General features: G+C 34.9%; 1 protein-coding gene across 1 annotated transcript; it reads left to right on the top strand.

The window, feature by feature from the left end:
* The first annotated feature begins 7189 nt into the window (after positions 1 to 7189).
* LOC111031389 (involucrin-like) lies at positions 7190 to 20339 on the top strand. Its single transcript, XM_022311306.1, has 4 exons — positions 7190 to 7421; positions 14898 to 15131; positions 16483 to 16671; positions 18880 to 20339. The coding sequence occupies exons 1-4, from the start codon at positions 7367 to 7369 to the stop codon at positions 19635 to 19637; spliced, it is 1236 nt and encodes a 411-aa protein (XP_022166998.1). The 5' UTR covers positions 7190 to 7366; the 3' UTR covers positions 19638 to 20339.
* Positions 20340 to 24666: the final 4327 nt, after the last annotated feature.

Genomic DNA, 24666 nt, shown 5'->3' with positions numbered 1-24666 from the left:
CCGCTATTATACAGCCTATACATCACAAATAGTGAATTTTATTATAAAAGCCGTGCGCGGAAGTCGACGAAAACAAAATTAACTTTTATCACAATACCGAATAACATCATATTATTATTATTATACTTCCCGAACGCGTCGCCATTGGTGGTCATATTATTATATTTTGACGTGATATTATTGTAACTTGGACACGAATATCGCTGCAGACAATGATGACTATAACCTGTGTTGTGGGTATAGATGTGTCTGTGTGGATATATACATATAATATTGCTCAAAAGAAAAATATTTCAATGGCCGGTGGTAACCGTGTGTGTGTGTGTGTATGTGTGTGTGTGTATTCTACGATGTCGTGTTTATTATAATGTCGTTTTAATAGTTTTTTTGTCTGCAGTCTGCGCAGTGTGAAACAAATCGAACCTATGGTGTTGAAATGCACGCATACCTGTATAATATATATATATATATCAATTATTAATTAACAACGTCTTAAGGCCATCGTTTGTACGTTAAACCACCTGTAGTCCGGGGCAGAAATAAATATTTGGACACATATATTTTTAAGTTTTTTGTATTTTCTCTTTACACTATATAGAACGGCCATTGATAAACAGACGAATTCTTTTCCTGCTAATGTGCTCTGAATTATGTCTGTATTATTATTTATTGTATAGTTAATGTCGACATTTATTTCCCGTCACAAAATATTATATGTTTAAATTGCGTATATTTCGCATTGGTTAATATTTTGTCGACACGACGATTTTTGTCACTTCCTTTTTGTAATTATTGCAGTGTGCATGGTAAAAGTATGTACTTATGTCAGTAGGTAAAATTATGTAATATACTTATTGTACATGGTGATAAGTGATAAATCAAGCATTCACACCTCCACGTTTTCATTTAATAATGAATTTATTGAAATTTATTCTGATTTTTATAATATTTAAATATACTCAAAGATCATATTTCTTTATATCTATTCTTGAGATTTAGTGCACTACTTAAGAAGTATTCTGTAGTATTACAATCTTGTGTTTTCCAAATAAGAACCCTCCCCCTCCTCCTTTTTTATTGTCAATTACTTAGTCGGTAATTTTTCAAATTAGAATTGGAACAAAGTCATCATTAAAGGAAAAGACGGCTGTAAGTATGCTTGTGGATGAACTTGTATAACTCATAATCTATTGTATAGATGTATATTTTATATTTTATACGCCGTGAGTCCGCCTCAGAAAACACAAGGATTTTCATCCATATCAAATATTTTATTATAATAATTCGCTTTCAAAGATAATTTTTTTTCTTTTGGAAATCGGTTTGATTTTTTCAGTGAAGAGATCGATGATTTTATCGTTTATAATTTTATGGAAATTAAATTAAAAAACACTCCGAAATCCATTTATAGGGAGACGGGGGGAGATTTTCAATGGGCTGCAGCCAACAATAAACCTGCAGGGACATCTTTTTATGATATGAATAATTCAGAATCACATACCTATTGTTTTTTCACAATTCACTTTCCCACAGGTGAGCATTATATTTTTCGGAAAAAAAAACCAAATTGACGACCTCAAGACAATTTAAATGTATAGATAGGAGGTAGGCACACGTTCTCATAGACAGGCTATACATTATATATTATTCGCTAAAAGTATTTCGTTCGCAGCGTGATTACGAAACGCGTATTTCGTGCTTATGCAGCGTATACGGTGTAATGTACATTATTCGAACGAAAAATAAATCTGAAAACAAGCAACCGCACGAATAAGTCTTTGCACTATTCATGACCGGTGTTCAATTAAAATAATACGCGATTATTATCTACGGAAAGGAAAATAAAAAACGCAGTTTCGCAAAATGTAAAATACGTCTGCTTTGGACGAAACCTTCGGGATTGTATTACATTATTATATTATACACCACCCAACCACCGTGGAGTTTGATGTTGGTGAGCGACTACAGTGAGAAACACGATCCTCCTGAGTGATTTGCGACGGCTATATTTTAGTGGGTAATTTTAGATATTTCGCGCATTTTTTTGAAGGGCACTTATTATAAGCGCGAATGTTCATATTATAATAATAAATGGCGCTCTATATCCGTCAAGCGGGACATTCGGGAACGGTGGACAAAAACTTTGCCATAAACTGACTGATTCACCGCACAGGCTCACCCCCTTTTTTCTTTAATAATGCAGTTATTTAAACTCTGATTTTTAAAATTTTTAAATAACATGCTTAAAGACCGCATTATAAAATTATTTTGATTTGTTTGCGCTACTTATAAGGAGAGTTCTGTGGAGATACCAACTTCTTTTTTTCAAATGACAACTCCTTTTTCAACTTACTGTAAATTATTCAGTGGATAATTTTTCTGACAAATTTGACGTATCAGAATCAAAATTTGTACTTGTAGTTTTCAAGTTTTTTAACTTTGTGTTCTAAGGATCAAAGGTCCATGGTAATGGGTTTATAAGGCATGTGGTGATTTGAAAATTGTAGTCACTAATATTAATCTATATTAATAATTTGTAAAAATGGCCCAATTATAATAATTAATTCTAGTCTCAGTTTTACTTTTATTTTATACTTTTGTTAAAACTGTTTTTAAGGTCTATTATCCTTTAATCAACATTGTAATAAGAATAACTAAGAAACTACTCATTCAAATTTTGAATCAAGTAGGTAAACTAAAAATATTATCCACTAATTAATTTAATAACTTACAGTAAAAAAAGGGGCTTCTCATTTGAAAAACAGAAGTTTGTATCGCCACATAATATTCCACGAGTAGTACAATAAAATTAAAGAATTTGAAAAAATTGTCTTTGAGTATATTTAAAAATTCCAAAACTCAGAATTTGAATAAATTCATCATCGAAGGAAAACAGGTGGGTGAGCATGCTTGGTGAATCACTCAATATAATATATTGCTTATTGCAATGGTCATATTAAAATAAGTATATTATGCCATGTATCTTATTTAATATTTTGTATCTATTAAAACGTAATAGTTTACACGTAGCAATTATTATTTTAGTATTGTTTTTATGGGGTTTTTTTTTTTAAATGGTTGGGCTATGCTACATCTGAGTGAACAGTAATAGGTGCGGTATGTATTTTTTAATTTTTAACAACAATGTGACAATAATGCTGCGATATTATTTTAATTATCGTAATTTGTCTACTTTCTTCGCATTCTTATAAGTACACTGCAGTTGTACGTGTAATCGTATTATATTAAATCGTTCGAGCGATAATTGCACATTGTTCGTCGTAAAAATACATATTTGTTCGGAAATAATAATATAGAAAGTTTTTTTCCGAGAGGAAGTATATAGTTTGAACAAATCATAAATGATCGTGACATTTAATGCGATATTTAAATCCAGCTCATTTTTATTACATTAAATACACATTCAATATTGTGTTTAATTTCTAAAATTATTATACATATTACATATATATGTATATATAGGTAGGTACATAATGTAAGACGCGTTACCTTAAACCTCAAAACATGTTTTAGGTTAGATAATTAATTCGTAAAAATAACGTAACAATATGTATATTTTACATTGAAATAGGTACCTGTATGCAAGGATACGCCACCACGTGATATTATGATAACACATAATATATAGTTTTCACTTTTCAATATAATTCTATATCTAATAGTAGATAAAATATGTTGACTGACGTTGTCATATGCAATAGGTGTATTGGCTATTTAAATGTAATTTATTGTGTTAATTGTGTTTATTATGCATTATATGTATTGTAGATACTGCCTAGACGACGACGTCCTGCACCTGGTTGAAGTCATAATTAAAGAAAAACGAGAATTGGAAATAGAACATATTAATATTTTGTCGATGTGTTTATCAACGATTTTACAAAACGTTTATAATAGTATTAAAATACCTATATCTCTTTTCGTTAACCTTACCTGTGGACAAATTGTTTTATCAAAAATGTCTGTATAATAGCATGTCTTATAGACGAGTTAGAGTATTAAATTGGAAGTTCTAAGGTCACACTTTCATAAGACCTGCGGGCCATGGAAAAAGATCGTCTGCGTGTCGGACTAATACGCTTATCTGTGTAAGTAATCGAGAAAGTTATTGGCCAATCAAAGTTCATAATATAATATACAGATCTGGAGTTTGCAATGATAAATCTTCTATACTTACAATTGTTTATAAATCTATTCAATGTACTATATTATACTATATTGACAATACATTGTTCAAAACAATAAGGGTGTGCCCTCCTACAATATCACAACATTTGTAAATTATAAGTTCAGGGTCTCAAATTTAATACAGAAAAACATCTTGTGTTTTGAAACATTTTTTCTTTATTTTTTTAAGCTATTAAATCTACTAAATATTATTATCACGTTTTACGATGAAACGTTTAGCCGTTAAACTAGAATATACGAACATTATGGAACCTCTGACATTGCTCTAAAAATGAAAAACATTATTATTTAAATATCATAGCTAGGTTAGGTTAGTCTCTTTGTAAGTACAGAATTATAATTAATATTAATCTATCTATTTATTGAAACAATACGGATGAGATTCAATTTAAAATAATATGTATACCTACAATGGAAAAAGAGAATCGACGAATTAAAAAATAGAAACATAATAATAAGTATGAAAATAATATAAGAATCAAACTTCATCATTCATATAATTGAACCTTTTTTAAAATCATGATTATAAGTATATCAAATTGGACATGTGGCGGAAAAGGAAACTGCAATAGTTCAACAGAAGGACAATAAAATAAAATATGGACTTAATCTGGTGCACAATACACATCATATATAATTATATTATTATAACACACAGAAATGCAATTTTTAAATTCAAATTGCAAAATTGTAAAAGCACTTTCCATCTCTGAACCTATAAGAGCACCAAGTGTACCAGTGTATTTAGTTTGAAGTCGAAACCCATCACCAACGGACATGAATCAAATTTTTAAGCCACTTTTGTTAGACAGAATATTATAATATATATATATATATATATATATATCATATTATCAAGAGCACACTGCTTGGTAACAATTTCACGACTCGTCATCGGACCTCTTGCACTTTGCAGATTAGGGTCATACCTGCGATCCTGTTTGAATGAATATTATTTTAAGTTCAAGCACGCATATAGCTAGGTAACTGGGTTAGGTCAGGTTAATTACAGCCTACATATTGGCAGCACGAACTTTTTGAGCCTTTGAAGCAAATTGTATATTTTAAATATATTTACCACCACCACTTTCATTACATCAAAGTGATTCGCAGAGGGTTAACTTTAAGCTCGTTAATATATAACAATTATAATATTTGTCATTAAATTTGTGTCGGGGACTTGAGGTCTACACCCAACCATACACCCACCAGGACAACCCACCCACTAATTACAGACATGAAGCAATTGTTTCAAATAGTCCTCCACCGCCTTACAGGTTACAGATTAATATACCGCGGAGTCGTACCTATAACTCGCACTTGTACATTGTAGTAATGGAAAAGATGTGGTTACCATGTACCAACATATACACATTCTCGTGTACCGCAGTGTGTAAATGGCAATATATAAACACCAATAATATACTTTGAGTATGATATCACGTTCACGCGGCTCATCTAAATGTGTAACTACTATTGTGTGTGCCAGTTGGATGTTTGGAAAAACGACAAAACGGTGGAATAATTTGGCCATCCCTTATATCGCCCACGTTTAATTATATTATACATAATATGAATAATATAATAAATCATTATTTTAAATTAAATTAATAATATAAATCATAACTGTAATGCATAAATGGTGGTTGGATTTTTGCGATCACACATATATAGGTTTATAACGAATGCATTTAGACAAGGAGTGATAACGGATAGTCTGAACCAATTTGATCTGTGAAATAATTAATTAAAAAGGTTATAAAGGTTGTATAAACATCCATCATACACTCATACGTATAAATCTTTATTTAGAGTGTTATTTATATTATATTAGGATCCATTTAGACATATTGTGGCATCAAACTTTGGGGATGTGCCTTTAGTTCCATCTACAGTAATACTAACAGTACCTATAGAGAGATTGCAGTACCAAGTTCTAAGCATAATCTCAAAATCTTCACTGTATCATCTGAACTCCGCTATAGGCGCGTACACAATGATTTATTAATTATTATCGAATTCAAAATTGACGCATCCATTACAGTGACCTACTCATTAGATTAATCCTTAAATTTCAATTTTTTTTAAATAAGGAATTAAATTGTTTATAATTGCTGATGTTTCAATTGCTTCTTAAAGATTTTACGGCAAGGAGAATTCCTTTAAGGCCTCTATACAATTATAATATACAAAATATAAACAATAATTCTTGTCCTTATTGTATCTAATAATATTATCTATCAATTAAGCTTATACTGTTCAAGGTAGACAGATCAACCTAACCTAACCTGACAGATAAACCTAGTAAAAAATAATGTTAGAAAACCATATAAAGTTACCCATAAAAGATTATTTTGGAAAACAGAATATTAATAATAATAATAATATAACAAAAAATAAGAAACAATGAACTTTGAGATTTAATGCAATAATTTAAAAAACGGTCAACTTACTTATTATTGTTTATAAATTAGGTATCCACTATTCTTTAAAATTTCATTTTTTTGGTTTAAGGACAGAATATGGGCTTTGTACTATGTGTATATTTATATCTTATACATCCGCTTTTTGCCTTGACAAGAGGAGACTAAGTAAAAATGACTCATCGGGACCTTAGGAAGGAGGGTGCGTTTAGACAACCTGAAAGCCTTTTCCCATGCATTGAGCACCTAAGCTTTTGAAATCTTTGCGGAACGGTGGTAAAATACATTCATTAAAATAAAAATAAAAAAAATGATTTAATAACATCTCACACGTAATAATTCGACTCGTAACACGCGTAAGATACAAGTATTGTACCACTTCTATTATGAGTGTAGTGATTTGTACACAGTTAAATAATATACATAAATGTAGAATAAATTCACGAGAGATGGGCCGTGGGATCCGGTGTTGTGCGAACCACCTGTACACGCGTGCACGTGTATGTATACATAAACTACTATATATGTGTGTATAAACGCAAGGTCTCTCTCACTTTCATCTCTCTCCCTGTCGTCCGAGGCGGCGGCGGCGTCTTCAGCTTTATTATATTTCGTGTTTCCTCTCCATCGTCGCGTTTGTCCTCCTCTGCTGCCCGACGTCGCGTCCGCCGTCGTCGAACACGACCGCCTTCTTGCGCCGTCAGTTACTGCTCATTATTATTTCCGCGACAACGATGAAGCGCAACACATGTCTGTGGGTGGTTCTCACCACTTACCTGGTCCAACAATGTAAGTGAACAATTTTATTATTATTTTATACTCGTGTGTTATTGTATTATAACATAGATTGGCGTAGGTGATATGCATACGAGTTATAGTTGTACGTATCTAGTGTTATATTTATCATGTAAGTGTAGTATAGTTGAAATAACCTTTTGAATATTCCGTGGAGTGTCGCATCGATATTATTTTCCAATATGAACATTTCGCCAAGAAATTGATTCTCGGATATCTCTTGACTATTCCTGTAATAATAATACCTTGGATTGTAGTTCTCGAGGAACCATATACATTCTCATTGCAGTGGTATTTAGTTTTTCGGGAGACTTCAATACATCCAACGAAATCGGAATTACCACTGTCTGGTTGTTTTACTTCATAGTTCATATGACATAGGAATAATTAAATACACAGAAACCGTTGGCGTACGCCGTACAGTGCAGTAAATCAAGTTTTTCATTGATATTATTTTACTAGATAGTAATGTTTGTACTTGAAAGCTTCGTTATATTTTTTTTTGTAAGAGTTCTTCAGATTTTTTTTACACATAAATCATATTTTTAATGATTTTCTAATGAAAAAAACAAAAAAAATTAAGCAAAATTACACAATGAAAAAACCATAAGCTTTACCATGCATAGTTTTATATCGAATAAATTTAAATTTATTTCAAACTCAATATTTTGTTATCTCATGGTTTCCAATTTTGAACCCGATAACTTGTGGTTATTTGACCTTGTAGTAAAAAAAATCGAATCATTATTAATACCTTTATTAACAAAAAATAAAAATACTGACTTTATTGAGTTTCTTATTTCAAATATCAATAAGATAATAAAAATAGTTTAAGATTACAATGATTATTAAACTTAAAATGAGATATTTTTTAAAACTTTTTATTGTTGATGAATTTAGAGAAATCAAGTGACAGTTGTAGTTATTTTCAGATTAAGAAACATTTGTATTTTAAAATGTTATCAAATTGTAAAATAATGTTGTCCTCAATCATTTAAACAAACTACTTTATTTCCTATTTGGATATTTTAATAGCTATTTAACGCATTATTGTTTCATTTTGGATTAGCAATAATAAGGATATATAATGGTTAAACATTTTAATTCTAATTCACCAACGAAAGGAAATTTACCGGGTTACATATTTTATAATAAATGTAAACTATAAATGATTTGTATAGAATCGAGAGCTTTATTTTTTTACGTCATCCGGGTTAAGTACCTAATACATAATGTGAGATTAGCCGCCTGATGATGTGAACGCACGAAAAAATGGAAACCGGTATAGAAACTAAAATTGTTGTTATTCAACTTAAATTCATAAGTGACAAGTTGTATATGTTGTCAATTCAAAAATACTCATGTAATCCTATACAATAATATGTAACATGGTTACGCTTTATAATAATCATTTGACGGGTGTACAATATAATATGTGCTATACTTATGTTGATATACCTGTGTAGGTACATGTTTTCGTTAACAATTGATATCGGCGTATTATTTTCGTTTTACATAAGGATACAGTTCTAAACTTCATTATCTATCGACTGGGATGAATGTAGCAGTTGGGTAATTTTTTAAAAGCCGACAATGAAGAGGTGGAACTAATAGACGTCAATAAATATGCTTTAATTTTAAATGAATTTCCGATCGACGTCACATAAGGTTCAAACTCCTATCAAGCATACATTAAAATAAAATAGATTACGTATAGATAGCGATCCGGATTCTCTTTCCACAAATATAAAAAAAATACTAAAATAAAAAAGATCAATGGTTTTGGTGCTGCCTATAGAAAAAATCAATCTGTCATTAAGATTACATATAATATAATATATATGGGTTACTATGATGTTTTAGCTCTTAGTTATCAATAAAATGTACAAAGCGCAGCTAAACTGTGCTTTTTATTTCGTTGCGTTTCAATTTTTAATCGTACGTTTATCGCTTAAATATCATTAAGGACATATTTTCGTACACGACAACGTTCTGTCAAAGATGCAAACTTTCACTTTCGACTGGTTTCGTAAAATCGTTCCCGTACAACACATTTTTACGTCATGTTTTTAATCAAAACCGGCGATTTCCTATAGATCTTGCAGGAATGCGGCGTATTCCGCATCGAGCGTATACACAATATAATATTATATGTATCTTATATTATATCGGACACATGTCACACGTCATATTATAGACATTATATTTCTAAATATATTAAACGTTAGCGAACGCTAGAAATCCATTACTTAGTTACAACGCTACACACCGTATTCATAATAATCATATTTTATAGGTGTACGTATCACGGTATTGTTAACGATAAGATATTATGCAGTACACCTTAAATTTATCCGTGTGCGAGCATTAAGTGTCGTCCAAATATATATGTCACGTTCAAATTGTTGACAGTATTAAAGTGCAGACAAGCACCGCCGCGAATTTAGCTTCACCATCAACAGCTGCGACGCCCTCTAAATACAATCGAAAACGGCGACTTACGCACACCATCTATTTGATGTTCGCTAGCGATAAACGTATATTATATTTTAATAAGCAACCGGCAGCGAACATACGGTTGTGAGGACTGTAACATTATGTTATTGTCAATATCATCGTTGTAATCGCAGCAGAGGCGTCGTCCGAAAGCACATCATCATAATCATCGACAACATTACTATATCGTCATCGTCCGATATTACGCATATTATATACATAATTTATTATCATCATCACAACTTACTGTCGTTGTCGTATTACACTAGCCGGAGGATTTCGAAATCCGCTCGAGTCCGCGAGCGCTTGTGATTGTCGAATAATCGATTGCGAAGACAATCCGGTTTGTTTTTTTTAAGACGCGCTCGGCGTTTTTTTCGCACGCTTGTCGTGAATGCGTTTTAATATTCGGTTTTTTCAAATCGTCTTCGTTGCATAACCATGGTGAATAATATATAATTTTATGTATTATACCTACTGACTGTGTATACGTTTATATTCTTATCGTGGAAACATCATCCCTGCACACACACTTGTCGCTCACATGTATATATAATATTACACTTAATTATATTATCGCGATGGTTTCTCACGGGTCCACGAGCAATACAGAGTCACACACACACACACGTCTTGAGTGACGAAATTAAGATTTTGAATAATAATATAATGCGTTATTGTGGGAATAATAATGAAAACGTAATTAAACGCGACGACGAGAGAGACGACTGACCGCGTCGGCCTCGACCTTTTATATACATCCGCGCCCGCGGACTGAGAGCCGTTTTCATCTTTATATTATTACATGCTCATAATACAGAGGTGCATCGTGTACATTGTTATCGTTATTATTAATTCGCTTACAACCTTGGAAACGCGCTCAGAGACGATCGAAAAAAACTCCCTTGTTGCATTATATTTGGCGATACAGGGTGTTTCACAGCGTTTCATCTCACATCGTCATCCGTTCGCCTACTATATGAATTTATATCTAACCATTCTATCACACATTCATATACCGTTATGTCTTGCTCGTGTTAAAATATGAAATTAACAAAACAACTCGAGTGTTAATGAAAAACATAAGAACGCCGGCACGGTGAGTTTAGTAATGACTCGACCGGCGGCGTAAAAGCGAGATCGTTTCGGGCTAGTGGAAATGTAGTCGACTGTTAACTCAAAAGTGCAGTTTAATGTAGGCACTGCAGAAGTGCAACGAGAGAAAAGAGAGTATACCACTACAACAACTGCAAGTGAGTTTGTATTCAAGCCCGGGTTGTAGGTCTCGGAGTATCGTCGGTCGTCATTTCGATTACTTTTCATCACAGTGAGAGGAAAGCCGATTTATGCCATGGTATCGTTGTTTTCCATGTTTACTACCCGTTTGTGTCGTCTTTACGGTCGACGGAGACGATATGGTCAAGATTTCACCGCAATACACCTTTATCTTATACCATGTTTTACTAAATTATTACAACTATTAAATATACACCGGAAAAACGGAAATTAGACTCTGACCTCGTAGACGTTTAGACTTTTAGAGTCATCTTCGCACGACGCGTCTGCACATGCGTCGTTATAAAAACACACACAATATAATAGGTACTTTGGTAGTTGGTATATGCAAGTAAGCGATGTGGAGTAATCACGTCGATTATGTCGTATTATTGTCTTGGTGTATTAAACAGAGTGATTCGCGTGCGATAAACCGTTTAACGAGTGTGTGTTGCAGTATTGTGATTTCCGACGGGACGAGCAAAAAGGTGAAAGTTTCACGCGCTTTGAATTGTCTTCCGATCGGCTTCGGCGACATAATCAGTGCCGCCGGACGGCGCAGGAATCACAAAGGAATTAAATGTGGTCTTCGACTGTACACCCAAACGTAACTATACTGCAGACTTAACCCATGAAAATCTAAGCGATTTTTACGAAACGGTCGCGTTTCTGCGCAGACATTATATTATCGTCATCGTGCACTCGCACAACTTATATAGGTATGTGATTATCGGGTCGCTGTAAAGTATATAATATAAATCCATCCAAACATGTAATTAAGCGTCACGGCGACGACCTCGCTGGAAGACGGTTTAGACGCGTGCTCGCGTGGGGGCGGGGGAGGTATTGTTGTCACCGTACTGTCAATGTATATATATATAAGACGATTTGTCACGCACCGCGGCCGAAATTATTTCGAGTTCTTTCAATTTCTCTGTGTCTGCCTTTTGTCCGAGATTATTGTCCCGGAGCTGTGTGTGCCGAAGATTCTTCGCTTTTACCAGTAATAATAATAATAATAATAATAATAATAATAATAATAATACGTCGATATATATGTACAACAACAACAACAATGATTACGAAGCCGACGACGACGACGACGATCGTCGTAATAACTAATTTAACTGAAGCTGCTGTAATAACGACACCTAAATATATATATATATATATATGTCGATATGACGAGAGCTGTTGAGGAGAACCAATACGATCTTAATAATAATACAATGTTATTGTCAAAATCATTACCGACCGGCGGCTGCAGTGACAATAATAATCGTAGTCGGCGACAGAAAGAAAAACGGCTCTCGACACGCCCTCCTCCGCCCTCGCGTCATTGTGTTCGCGGCAGCTTTTTATTCGGTATATATATATATACAAATATTATACGACTTGTAGGTACCGTAAGACATTATTATCTAACGCGTGTACAATATAAATCTCATAACATTATGTATAGATCCATTGTGTACGCCAAGTCGACCGTTCGGGGCAGACGGTTTATTATATTATGCGAAAGTTCAACGGCTTCGGATACGCGTCTATGTGTAGGTACTTCGTGTGACCCGGCGGCGGCGTAGACGTCTCCCAAGTACCTCTATACCGTGCACTCAGACTCCGCAGCCGCCACCGCCACCGCCGCCACCGCCGCCACCACTGCTTTCTAAACATTAAAAGGTATACGTTATACGTTCCAATATTACAGTATAACGTATAGTGCAGGGGCATACGCCGTCAATACAATATAATAGTCGTAATAATAATCATAACCGTTGCGCTTGTGATAATAGTACGTACGTACACAGCGTATAATGTTGTGGAGGTACATAACTGTATATTAAACTGCACCCAGCACCTGCCATATTGCAGTGCCCGTATCTGTCTTTTATAATAGCGTCCGAGTGAAATAATATAATATAATAATTTGTATGTACGAAGGTTAGGCGAGAGCGACGTAACCCGGTCATTTCTTCCTAAAAAGAAATAAAAAAAATCGATCACGACGTGCACATAGTAATCTCGTCGTCGTCGTCGTCGTCACTGCTTTCACCGCGGGATCCGAAGAGTACATTATGTGTCTATATATGTGTACAATATTACACTTGGACCGATCCTGCGAGTTGCGCTTATACTGCAGTGGGCATGTAATCGGTGTTAAAGGTCACGAGCGAGTAGATTGCGCAACGTTCGTGGTTGTCGTTTCAGTTAGACAAAAAAAAAAAACCTAATCAGAATCGACTACCCTATCACAGCTTCACCGCATGCGTTCCGATCGTGTAGTGACAGCAGAAGTATGAAGTATCGACTTACCTATCGCGACGAAACAAAAACGAAGACAGTTATCAACTTTTCAAACCATATCACATTATCACAATGACACAAGTAGATTGTTTGTGCAAAAGTCACTCCCAAAACATATAACTGCAGTATAGGTAGCACTGTAGTGGGCGTCCGCCGGGGTCTGTCGTCGGGCCTCATAAATGCATTGTTTTTATCGATGAGGCATATTTTAGAGGAAGAATTGCAGTTCCCCATGGGTCATTTTCCACCTCACTCGAAAGCTATTTTTTTCACCATCGTGCTATAGCAAAAGTTTCTTTAAAGTAATATATAATTATGAGATGCACTGAGCGTAAATAATTTCATTGCTTTTAAATGGGAACTGTATTGCTATAATCGTTATTAAAAATCCTATGTCATATGATAAATGTGAACTTAATTATTAACGTATAAAAAAAATGTTTATCTCCCACCAAAGGAATTTTTATACGCCACCGGTTAATCGTGTAACCGAGCCGGTGAATACATCCAGCTATATACACTATTATAATATTAATAATTAATTAAACGATCGGAGAATGGGTTCAATTTTTGCTCTAGATTACCATACCACAGCTTTCATATTATAACATATTGTTATCAATTCTTATGTTCTATAAAGTGATACAATGTGCATATCATAAATTTATCCTCTCCGGCGTTTTTCGTGTCAGTAGTAATCGACTGCAGGCTTCTCGCATTATGTGAACTACTATTACGCAGACTTGCAAAGCCGTAGCAAATCACTATATATAATTTGTTTAAAAATGACTCAGGCATCGAAATCGAATATCATCGTACAACACGCAGTAAGTGCTTATAGTGCATGATTTCGTAAGTTCGGTATACGAGCGTGTCGTGTATAATAAATATTATTAATAATATGTATTTCTGCTGTTGTTGTTTAGTTACTTTATGATAATATTATATAAATGTAATTGATTTTTATGCAAGACGCAATGGTATGCCCAACGAGCGGATCGATTGAATAAAGTTCGGCGAATCTTGCGCATCGGCCGTGGTCCGTGGGTGGTACAATGTGTTATAACTTATAAGTTATAACTTATAATACCTGCACGGCTGTGCACGATTCTATACGAAACCGGTTAACTGTAGTAGTTAGCTACCACTGTTACCGGTTATTATTACGTTATTTATTAATTATATTTTTATACCGAATACCACCAAGAACGGACTAATGTATTATATCTGTAATCGGAGTGATTGATTTATTGAATCTTTTAAACGAAAAAGAAATAATACATCGTACGATTATAATACGTAGTAATAATATTGTAATACCAGCTATAGGTAGTTAATTAACAAGTCATACCTACCTTATTCTGTGTCGTATTAACCACGATCTTTCGTTTTCAGGCTCTTGTCAGCAACAACTGAAGTCATCCAACGTACAGGAAGACCCATGCAAAGCCAAAAACAAGGTGGTACCAGACGCTGCTTACTGCGACCGTTACTGGGAATGCGTGGATGGCCAGCCTGAGCTGTACGACTGTCCGAATGGTCTGGTTTACGCAGGCAAGCACAGGGGCGTCACCGAGGGATGCGACTATCCATGGAGGGCAGACTACTGCGATGGCAAAACTCAAGCCAGTAAGTCACCTGACCGCCCCCACAATAACATAATATCATCAAAAATATAGGCTGAAACATAAGCAAAATATTCACGAAAGTCGCAGGTTTTTACTTAAAGTTCAGATATTTTAACGTGTGCTTTGGTAAGTTGGTAGACAAATAGGTATTCAATGTAAATCGTGATGCATATTTTTAATGCACCAATATATTCATTTAATCATTAAACGTAGGTGGATCGAGCCAAACCTAACCCGAGCTATAATTTTTATCGACGATCGCCAAAACTAAGATGAAATCAGGGTCTTTTTTTTGAAATTCAAAATGATTTGAGTAGTTACTTCACAAAAGCGTAGTGTATCGGAAGGGAAAGGGTCAGAGCTCGCGTGCTTTTCTCGCTGACGCCAGACGTTTGTTTCCACACACGATATCGTGAGATTGCCACGTGCTATTACTTAATTTACTGTATTTATATTATAATACACGATTAACCCTTCGTATGGAATATATAGGTACGATCCCATTTCCCGGGTCGTCACGCGTGTTACATTTCATATAATATTCGACCGGCGGGACTCAAGCCAACAGACCTCCAGGTGCAGCACGTTTGCGATTTAATGTTACTATACGTGCCATACGGGAAGTTCGTCGTCACGCGGAGGTGAAAGTAATGGCACCTGGGGCGGCCGGACGCCCACCCGGGGAGGCAGGCGATCGCCTCACGAAAACCGCAATATCCACGTCAATATAATATTATAATATAGTACCTATACAATAATAATAATAATAATAATAATAAACCTGAGTCGATTAAAATATATGTTATTATAATCGTCATCGTACAACACGCCCGCACGTTGTGCATTATGCTATGTTGCCTACTGTTATAATTGTTAATATATAACGAAGTTTGATTGCCCAATATTCTCGAGCCGGCAACCCGCGACCCGTGTCTTACGACACTAATAATTTTTGTACCTTATATCCACAGACATATAAAACAACTTGTTAGCTAACTTATAAGACGTTGCCGCATCGGGAATCCATGCTAATGGATATTTGCGACTTGCGTGCTAAGTTTTACTTACCTACCAACAAGCAATCATTATTGAATGTGCCAACAGTTGTCGATCAGACTGCGTATATATATTTAAAATATTCATATAAGAGAATTAAATTGAATAATAGTAACGTTGCGGTTAACCATCTATTTCATTTTTAAACTATTGTCCGCCAATCGTTTATTTGTCTAAGTAACACTAAGACTCTTAATACTAGGTCTGCGAATCACCACCTATAATCGATAAGATTAAAACGCCTAACGATGTCAATATTAATATTTAATATAACCGTACGTGTTTGCTTTCCGCAGACGGTCCGATAGCCACGGAACACTGCGATTGGCTGTACGGCATATTCGGTCACGAGACGTCGTGCACACGGTACTGGACTTGCTGGAACAGCACAGCCACTGAACAGCTGTGCATCGGCGGACTTCTGTACAACGAGAAAACTCACTCGTGCGACTGGCCCGAGAACGTTGAGGGATGCCAGAAACACCGTAAGTATCGATATATTAACAAATATTACACATCTGAAACATTCAAAACCACCGCCTTTATAATATTATGAAACATTTTATACGGTGCAATAGCAGCTGTTCGCACACCCGAGCGAATTCGATGGTAATAGTTTTACAGACAATATTGTGTGGTAAACAGCGGTATAATCGTATTACCGCGGTCGCGTTCCGTATACCAGATTGGTCGAACGCGGTCACTTTATTTCGGTGCGTTTTAAGCCGAATTCACCGCTGAGCTACGTCGTGTGTCGTGCCGAGTTGATCAGATCGCATTGTGATTGGAAATTGATTATTTGATATCATGTACAACTAATGGCCAGTTGTACAGTCTGTGATTAAAGTTAATCACAGTTTAACTGGCCGAATTTGACCGGTTAAATATCTGTTATCAGCTGATTAAGCGTAATCGGAGTTTAATCACAGACTGTACAACTGACCCTAAGTCGCAACCGAGTGGGTATACCAGGGATTGACTACAGTTCAACTTTTAAACCATATTGGTTATCGGTCATAACCATATAGTTACCGTATCGCCCTACACACGATGTAGCTGTGAATCCGGTTTTACGACCAATCGTACATACGGACCGCGTGTTTGGCGGGTAGGAGCTTTCACCGCGAGCGACTGGTCGCGCGAACACGGCGATTTTGTCACGGGTGATATAATCACGAGTGGTGCGACGGTTGGTCGTGTTGTGCGTGTACGGTGTCTGCTGCAGCTGAACTCGATTGAGTCTACATCATGTTATTATTTTTATAATAATGTACTGCTTTTCGGAGAAACGCTCTGTCGGCCAACATTACATAATACAATAATTCTCGACCGAAAATAGCCTGATCAACACAATATAATTCGCTTCGGCCGTGTGATATAATATACCCACACTCAAAAGACGCTCGAACTTTATGGGGAACCATATTTTTATCAACCTAAATTTTACTGTTACGTTTTGAAATTTCAGAGAACCGAACAAATAATGGTTACCGCTTTCCAGGTGTCCGGTATTACACTGTGAGCTTGCAGGCGGTCTGGACGACAGCGTAGTACGGACATTTTGTATCTATGTTTTTATTCTGCTAATTTTTTGCCGATCGGGAGATACTCGTTTCCCGACGAAACATATTGAAATTTATGTCGACATTCATTTTATTCACGCGGTCACATAATAACGATTAACGATATTACCATGATAACATTGCCGTCGTTGCATCACGATCGTCGAATTCGACTTTTTTTTCGGTAAATAACTCCGTGATGCGCGCTCGCATGCCTTATGTACATTATTCGTTAATTTATCATCGGATGCCATCCGAAAGAGAAATCCCGTTTTATTTATCGATTATTCGACCCAGTGCTGCAGCATACGAGCCAACACTTATTGTCACTCGTCCGCTCATTCGCGCATGTACCATTCGAGTCGATACAAATTTATATACAGTATGGGTTATATAATGGTCAATAGACTGAAAGCTTTGACATGATGTGCATGCTAAGTATTTTTTTATCCAGGCGTAGGTATACCACGCGATGGGACGTATCGTATTATTGCAGTTATATAACCACCAGTTGCAGTCATAAAATCAAACGAGAGTGGTCAAAAACTACTCGCATATTGGTTGGGTCCCACTCTGTACTATAGTTGGGTCCTGTATTAAAAATTATGCTATGTAGGTACTTGTCGAGTTAGATAAAATTTAAAAATGTAAAGAAATAAGGCTATAAAAATAATGTAACTTTGTATGTTTTTTTTTTTCATTTTCGAGATGATAATAGTAGTGATATGTTAATAGTTTGATCGAAAATTATAACTGGCAAATTTTAAAAATTCGTTAAAATTAATTGTATTGTATATTATACTTTAAATATTAATATATTATCATCGAATAAGCGGGAGTCTTCCCAGATTTAAATTTTTAAATTTTTCTCTTTTTCTCCATCTCTTTTTTTATGGAAAACGAATCGTGGCCCTTATAATAATAGTTTTAAATATTATATTAAGGCGCTGGTTAGACATTTGTTAACGATTTATTCCCATCTGCTTACCTCAAAAAAAAAAAAAATTCGACCTAGTATAGTATTATTTAATATAATATATTATCAAAAAATGTACACATCTTGTATACAATATAAAGATATTATTGTGATGTGCGTAAGTACGTTTCGTTAAAGAGTCGTTTGCGTTTCAGCTCTCTGCAACGAAGACGCTAACGGAAACGTACCACTGGGAAAGTCATGCAACAGGTACTGGCAGTGCCAGGGAGGTTACCCGAGGCTGCAGAGGTGTCCGGCTATGTTGGTGTTCGACAGGCGCACCCTGAGGTGCGTCGTACCACCCACCGAGGACTGTGAGGTGCCGACCACACCGGCCCCGTCGCCAGACGATTTGCCGTCCAACGAAGATGACGGTGAGGAGAACGTGCCGCAACAAGCTAAGGCAACGGCCACCCCGGCGCCACAGCGCCAGCAACAGCGAAATCAGCAACAACAGCAACAGCAGCCTCAACAACAGCAACAACAGCAGCAACAGCAGCAACCGCAACTTCATCAGAGACAAGGCGGTCCGGCGCCGCAGAGACAGCAGTTCCAACAGCAGCAGCAGCAACAACAACCACAACAGCAGCAACAGTTGCCTGCCGCTACGCAGCAACAGCCACAACAGTTCCAACAGCAACCACGGGCTCAGTTCCAGCAACCCGCAGCCAGGGCTGTTCAACAACCACAACAACAACAACAACAACAACAGCAACAACAGCAACAACAGCAATTTGTGCCACAACAGCGGGCCCAACCACAACAGTTCCAACTGCCCCCGTTGGCGGAACAACAACAGCAACAACACGCCGTGCAGAGGAGAGAAAACGGTGCAGCGGTATCGTACGGCGGCGCCGAAGACGACCTCGGCGATGACGACGTCGACGTACCGGTCGCGTTTTCCGAACACTAAACACAATTATTGCACAGTACAACTAACGTCGATACACCTACACACACCTACACACTTAGAATATCATAATATAGTTCAAAACGAAAAACAATATTATAGTGCATCGAAAATACAATCGAGTTCGGTTTTTCGTCAGAAATGATTTTTTTTCGTGAAATCCGAATACCCACACCTATAACGTTACGTCGATTTGTCGATTTTATTTTCAGTTAGTATGAGGCGATTTTTCGAGGGTGGTCGAGCAAACGTATCCGATACACGTCAGTCATATCGATTTGTCCGTAGAAATCGCGTGTTCAACGACTGCGGTCTGCATACAAACATTTTTCTTTTAGCCCTTACACGGGGGTACATATTTTAATAATAAAAAAAAAAAACACCTCCCTACTGTAGAAGTGACCATCGACGAATCAATATTGACCATCGTTACATTTTCAATCCGCCCGCTTACCCCCGTCGGGCATCCTCGAGAAATCGGTCCGTACAACACATATTTGATGTAATAATAGTTTAGTATTTTAAGAGTGTAAAGTTTAGATGTTATTCGTATTGATACAAATTTGAAATCGCTTGCCAAAGGACTGAGTTTATACGCATTTTATTTTCTAATGATAAACAATAACTTAATCCGCGCCGAAATGTCTGCACAACCGTTTCCGTCAAATATAATTATTACAGTGTATAAATTACAAAACACTCGTACACACTTACATAAAAACAAAAATATATAATATGTATGTAACATGTAAGTAAGTATACACGACCGTCGTACAATGTGTTTTAAGAAAAATTTTTTTTCATAAATATTGCTGTACCTATATTATTGTTTATTGTTAAGATTTAATATTGCCATTTAAAGGTAAGTTTTAATATTTAGTATAATATATAAAATATAAATATAATATAATATTGTACGCTGAGCACTTATTTCCCATAATTTAGTGTTGATATACATTTAAGAAACTATATGACATTGTAAAGCGTGTATTGTTAATTACATTATTTGCAATGAAAATAAACGAATGCTTTTATTATTTTTTAAATCGTTGCGCTTGTACATCAATATTATTTACACCATCGAATGCATTCCCCGACGCGGGGACATTTCTTCCATCTCCTATGTATGATTCCTCGAATCAACACTTTGACACGTTATTATATCTACTTCAAGTGTGGTGTGTTGTCTGTCGGGTTTCCGATTGAGCCCGTACAGTGTAATAAATTATTGAGGTCGAAAATAAAATCACGAAGACAAGTCGTATATATTTGGGTTGCCGCGCGTGGTACAGTTTTATTATTTTAATAGTTCCATGCGTTTTAATAATAAATCGACCAAGCCGATGTGATTTGTTCAATGGTTACGATTGACGAGATCCGAACAGTTATTTACGCAGTTATATTATTCTACGAACGATTTGAATGGAAAAAGATCTGTCACTGTCTGGTAAGTATAGGTTTTTTCGGATAGAATCCTATGAGAATATCTGAGCGAAAAAAACGATTTTAACAATAATTTTATCATTAAAAAACAAAACCAGGCAAATCTGATGTCGAGTAGTGTCCATAAAGCCATTGGCAAGTCACCACAATGGAAGTCTTAAATTTGAATTCTATGATAAATCATTGAATACGAAACAGTTTTTCGAGCGAAGACAAACCGTCGTTCTATCGATATTTTATTACGTATTTTAATTGCAACTTATTTCATTTTTTTTTTACGTAGGTTGAACTTATCTTGGCCAAATACAAGTCACGTATTATATTGTATTATTTTATAGAATATTACAGGTCATCGTGAACTTATGACTCACAAGTCAAAATCGATACGTACCATAGGACGGTGTGGATAGGTTCATCATAATATAAAATATAAATAATTTAAAATTACTTTAAATACTTTGAAAATTACATTGCTTATAGAACACTATAATATAATAATATTCAACATAAAAATAATCTAAGTTTCAACTCGTACGAAAACTTTTTTTTTGAATTACTACAAAACGACTAAAACTGTTATTTTTAATTAATTAAATAATTAATAAATAATTTATAATTTATAAATTTATAATTAAATAATGAATTTTACAACATTTTTTACTCAAAAGCCTGAAAAAAAACAATTGTTTATTGTTCAACTACACATCCATAAAGTAATCGTATTCTTTTTATCTTAAACAAAATCGTGGTTTTATTGTTTGAGTATTTGTCTATTATCAAAGTTTGAACAAAAGTTAAAACGCTTATTAAAAAAATCATACCTCTGTATTTTTAATATTTTTAAAATGCTTTAGAACAATTTACGTGGGGCATTGTATTAAATTATCAAGCTTTTCGACCAAACCTAAACATTTTTTTTTTAAGTAGATGCCAACCATTACAAATCCAATTCCCTACAAGAAAGTAGACGCCACCCTCAAAGTTGAAGTTTGAAGTATTTTTATTGTTTACTGTACCAAAAACTAATGGCACAAAAAAAATAAAATAAAAAATAACCATAACACGCTCTCGATATTTTTCTTCAACAGAGAAAGTCCATGAATCATAAATATGTTTTTGTTAATAGGTAACCACGACAACGAAAACCTTTGAAAAGTTGTTCAGAAACTAAAAAATCTAGCCCAAAACCTATTTGTGTTAAAATCAAAAAGTCAAAAGATTCCATCATCATTGTAAAACCAATAAACGTCTCCTTGTTCCACTCGGAATCTAAAATATAAAGGTACATTTCGACTTAAAATACATAAAAATATAATTCCGTCCATACTACTGGCGTATGTGAACTGCGTATTGCATATTCGAAACGCCGCTACATACAGACCCGGTATAATATTAATTAATTATTGTATAAATGGTTACTATTTTTCGTTTTAATCAAACACAATGCATGTTAGTGTCGAAATTCGCACAAAAAACAGAACTGAGTTCGTAGTCATTCGACACAAAATTAAGTACAATTAATTGTGGGTTAGTGCATTATCGTGCATAGTAAAACATATCCTTGACAGTCAAATAATAATTATTTTTGTCATTCGTGTTCTCTCGATAAACGCCCATATAGTTGAATAGGAACATAGAAATAAAATATACGTTTTTAATTCCGGTTATTGGTTTTGTCGCGGTCGTTTTGTAGTAACGCGCTCGGTCGATGTTCGTTTTGAGTCGCATCAAACCGTTTTAACCGCTCGTGGATATTATCGGATATTGTGGCCTGATACAGTAGAGTTAGCTTGGAGATTCATCGATCCGAAAACGATAAACCTACGGCGAGTTATTAATTACTGTCATACAACGCGTCTTGTTGATATCGATTTTTTTTTAAAATTATCGAGTGCACCTGCACTTTTATAGAGAACGATGAACCGGCTCGCGGCAACAATCATTGCTTTACTCCAAGTCTCAAACTAGTCAAATAATTATTACAATAATTTTTATATAATCATCCCAAGACCTATGCCACGTGTCGGTGTAGTCAGTCGAGGCGCTCCAATGACGCAATTTTGTTTTTACAACACTTTCGCGTAATAATGCGACTCACAAAACGACCTCGACGTATCCACATAATGTATTATATTCATATCGTGCACGTAGTCAAGTTATGATTTTAGATACTTCCATCGAATCGCACGATTTGTCCGAGTTTGAAATTTCCGAGACTAATATTCTTTGGCGTTGGCCATACACTGCAGCAGGGTTTTTTTTTAATGATTTTTTCTGACTGTACAAACTAATCCATACACCTGAATTGCAGACGTAATTTGAAATACGTACCTACACATATTGCCCATGACATTCTAAATAAATAATTTTACGTTAACTCACTATTTTGTTTGTTAATAATCGTTTTAATATATTGTTTATAAATATAAGTAATAGGTAAAAGTACCTATTATTAGAATTAATAATTCTTTAAAAACAATAAATAAACATAGTGGTTTAGGTAACTTCTTAGTTCCTTTGTTTATTACAATGTATGTCTAAGAGTTTTACTTAAAATAATATATATATTGTACGGTAATGACTAATATTAATAATTTTAAAACTTTTTTTAAAAATTAATACACTGAAGGGATTGATGAAGCCTTTGGGGTTGATTTCTAATTTTCTACTTCACTAAACTGTTCGAAGTCACTTGATCTGCTTCTTGGAATAAGCCTTTAAAATAATTCTGAGTCTTTCATTAAAGTCTATTAGACTTCTTTTCTTCTTTCATTTTGATAAAATTTATTATTACATATATTATATTATTATAGGCGCCGAACACGTATGGCAAGTGGGGTAAATATTTCAGAACTTTTTAAAAGAGGTTTTTCTCTTCCCCCCCCCCCCCCCCCCCTCAATCCGGCTGTGGTGGGTACCCATTCAAACAGACTTCATCCCAGTGTTTTAATCAAGGTTAGGCGCCACCGGTACCGCTTCTCTTACATCTCAATAATCAAACATTGTCATAACATTATGGTGAACTTAGAAATAGTATTCTTCTGTTTCCTCTAGTGAACTAGAATTTAATCCTTATCACAAAACTTGACCAGAGAGTACGATAAACTATATAAATTTAATGATTAATTTTCAAAATTGATTTATCTTGAAACAATATTTTTTTTTATTCGAGGTTTACGCAATTAATATTTAATAATATAAAATAAATGACAGCGAAAAAATGTTTTTTCGCACTGCATGCATCACAAAACACAGAGTAACAATTTTTGTAGCACGATTTCCTTTCTCAATGCACGTTAAAATAAAACCCAATACTCAGGTATTAGAATTGATATTATATAATAATATATTATGTTGTGTTTATTATTATCATATTTTAGAAACTATATATAGTAGGAACTTTACGGTAGGAACTTTTGATTCGTCTATAACGATATATTCGATTGGTTTGATTTTAATCCCGACGTTGCACGTACTCCGAGGTTTAAATAATTGTAATACAATTATACTACACTGTTGATACCTTAAAAGAACAATGACATACTGTTGACATATCGTCGTAACAGTTTTTTCCTATACCTAATCTATT

The sequence above is a fragment of the Myzus persicae genome, unplaced genomic scaffold (assembly GCF_001856785.1).
Source record: "Myzus persicae strain clone G006 unplaced genomic scaffold, MPER_G0061.0, whole genome shotgun sequence".
Taxonomy (NCBI): domain Eukaryota; kingdom Metazoa; phylum Arthropoda; class Insecta; order Hemiptera; family Aphididae; genus Myzus; species Myzus persicae.
The sequence above is the reverse complement of the archived record's forward strand: the minus strand, read 5'-3'. Positions and strand labels throughout refer to the sequence as shown.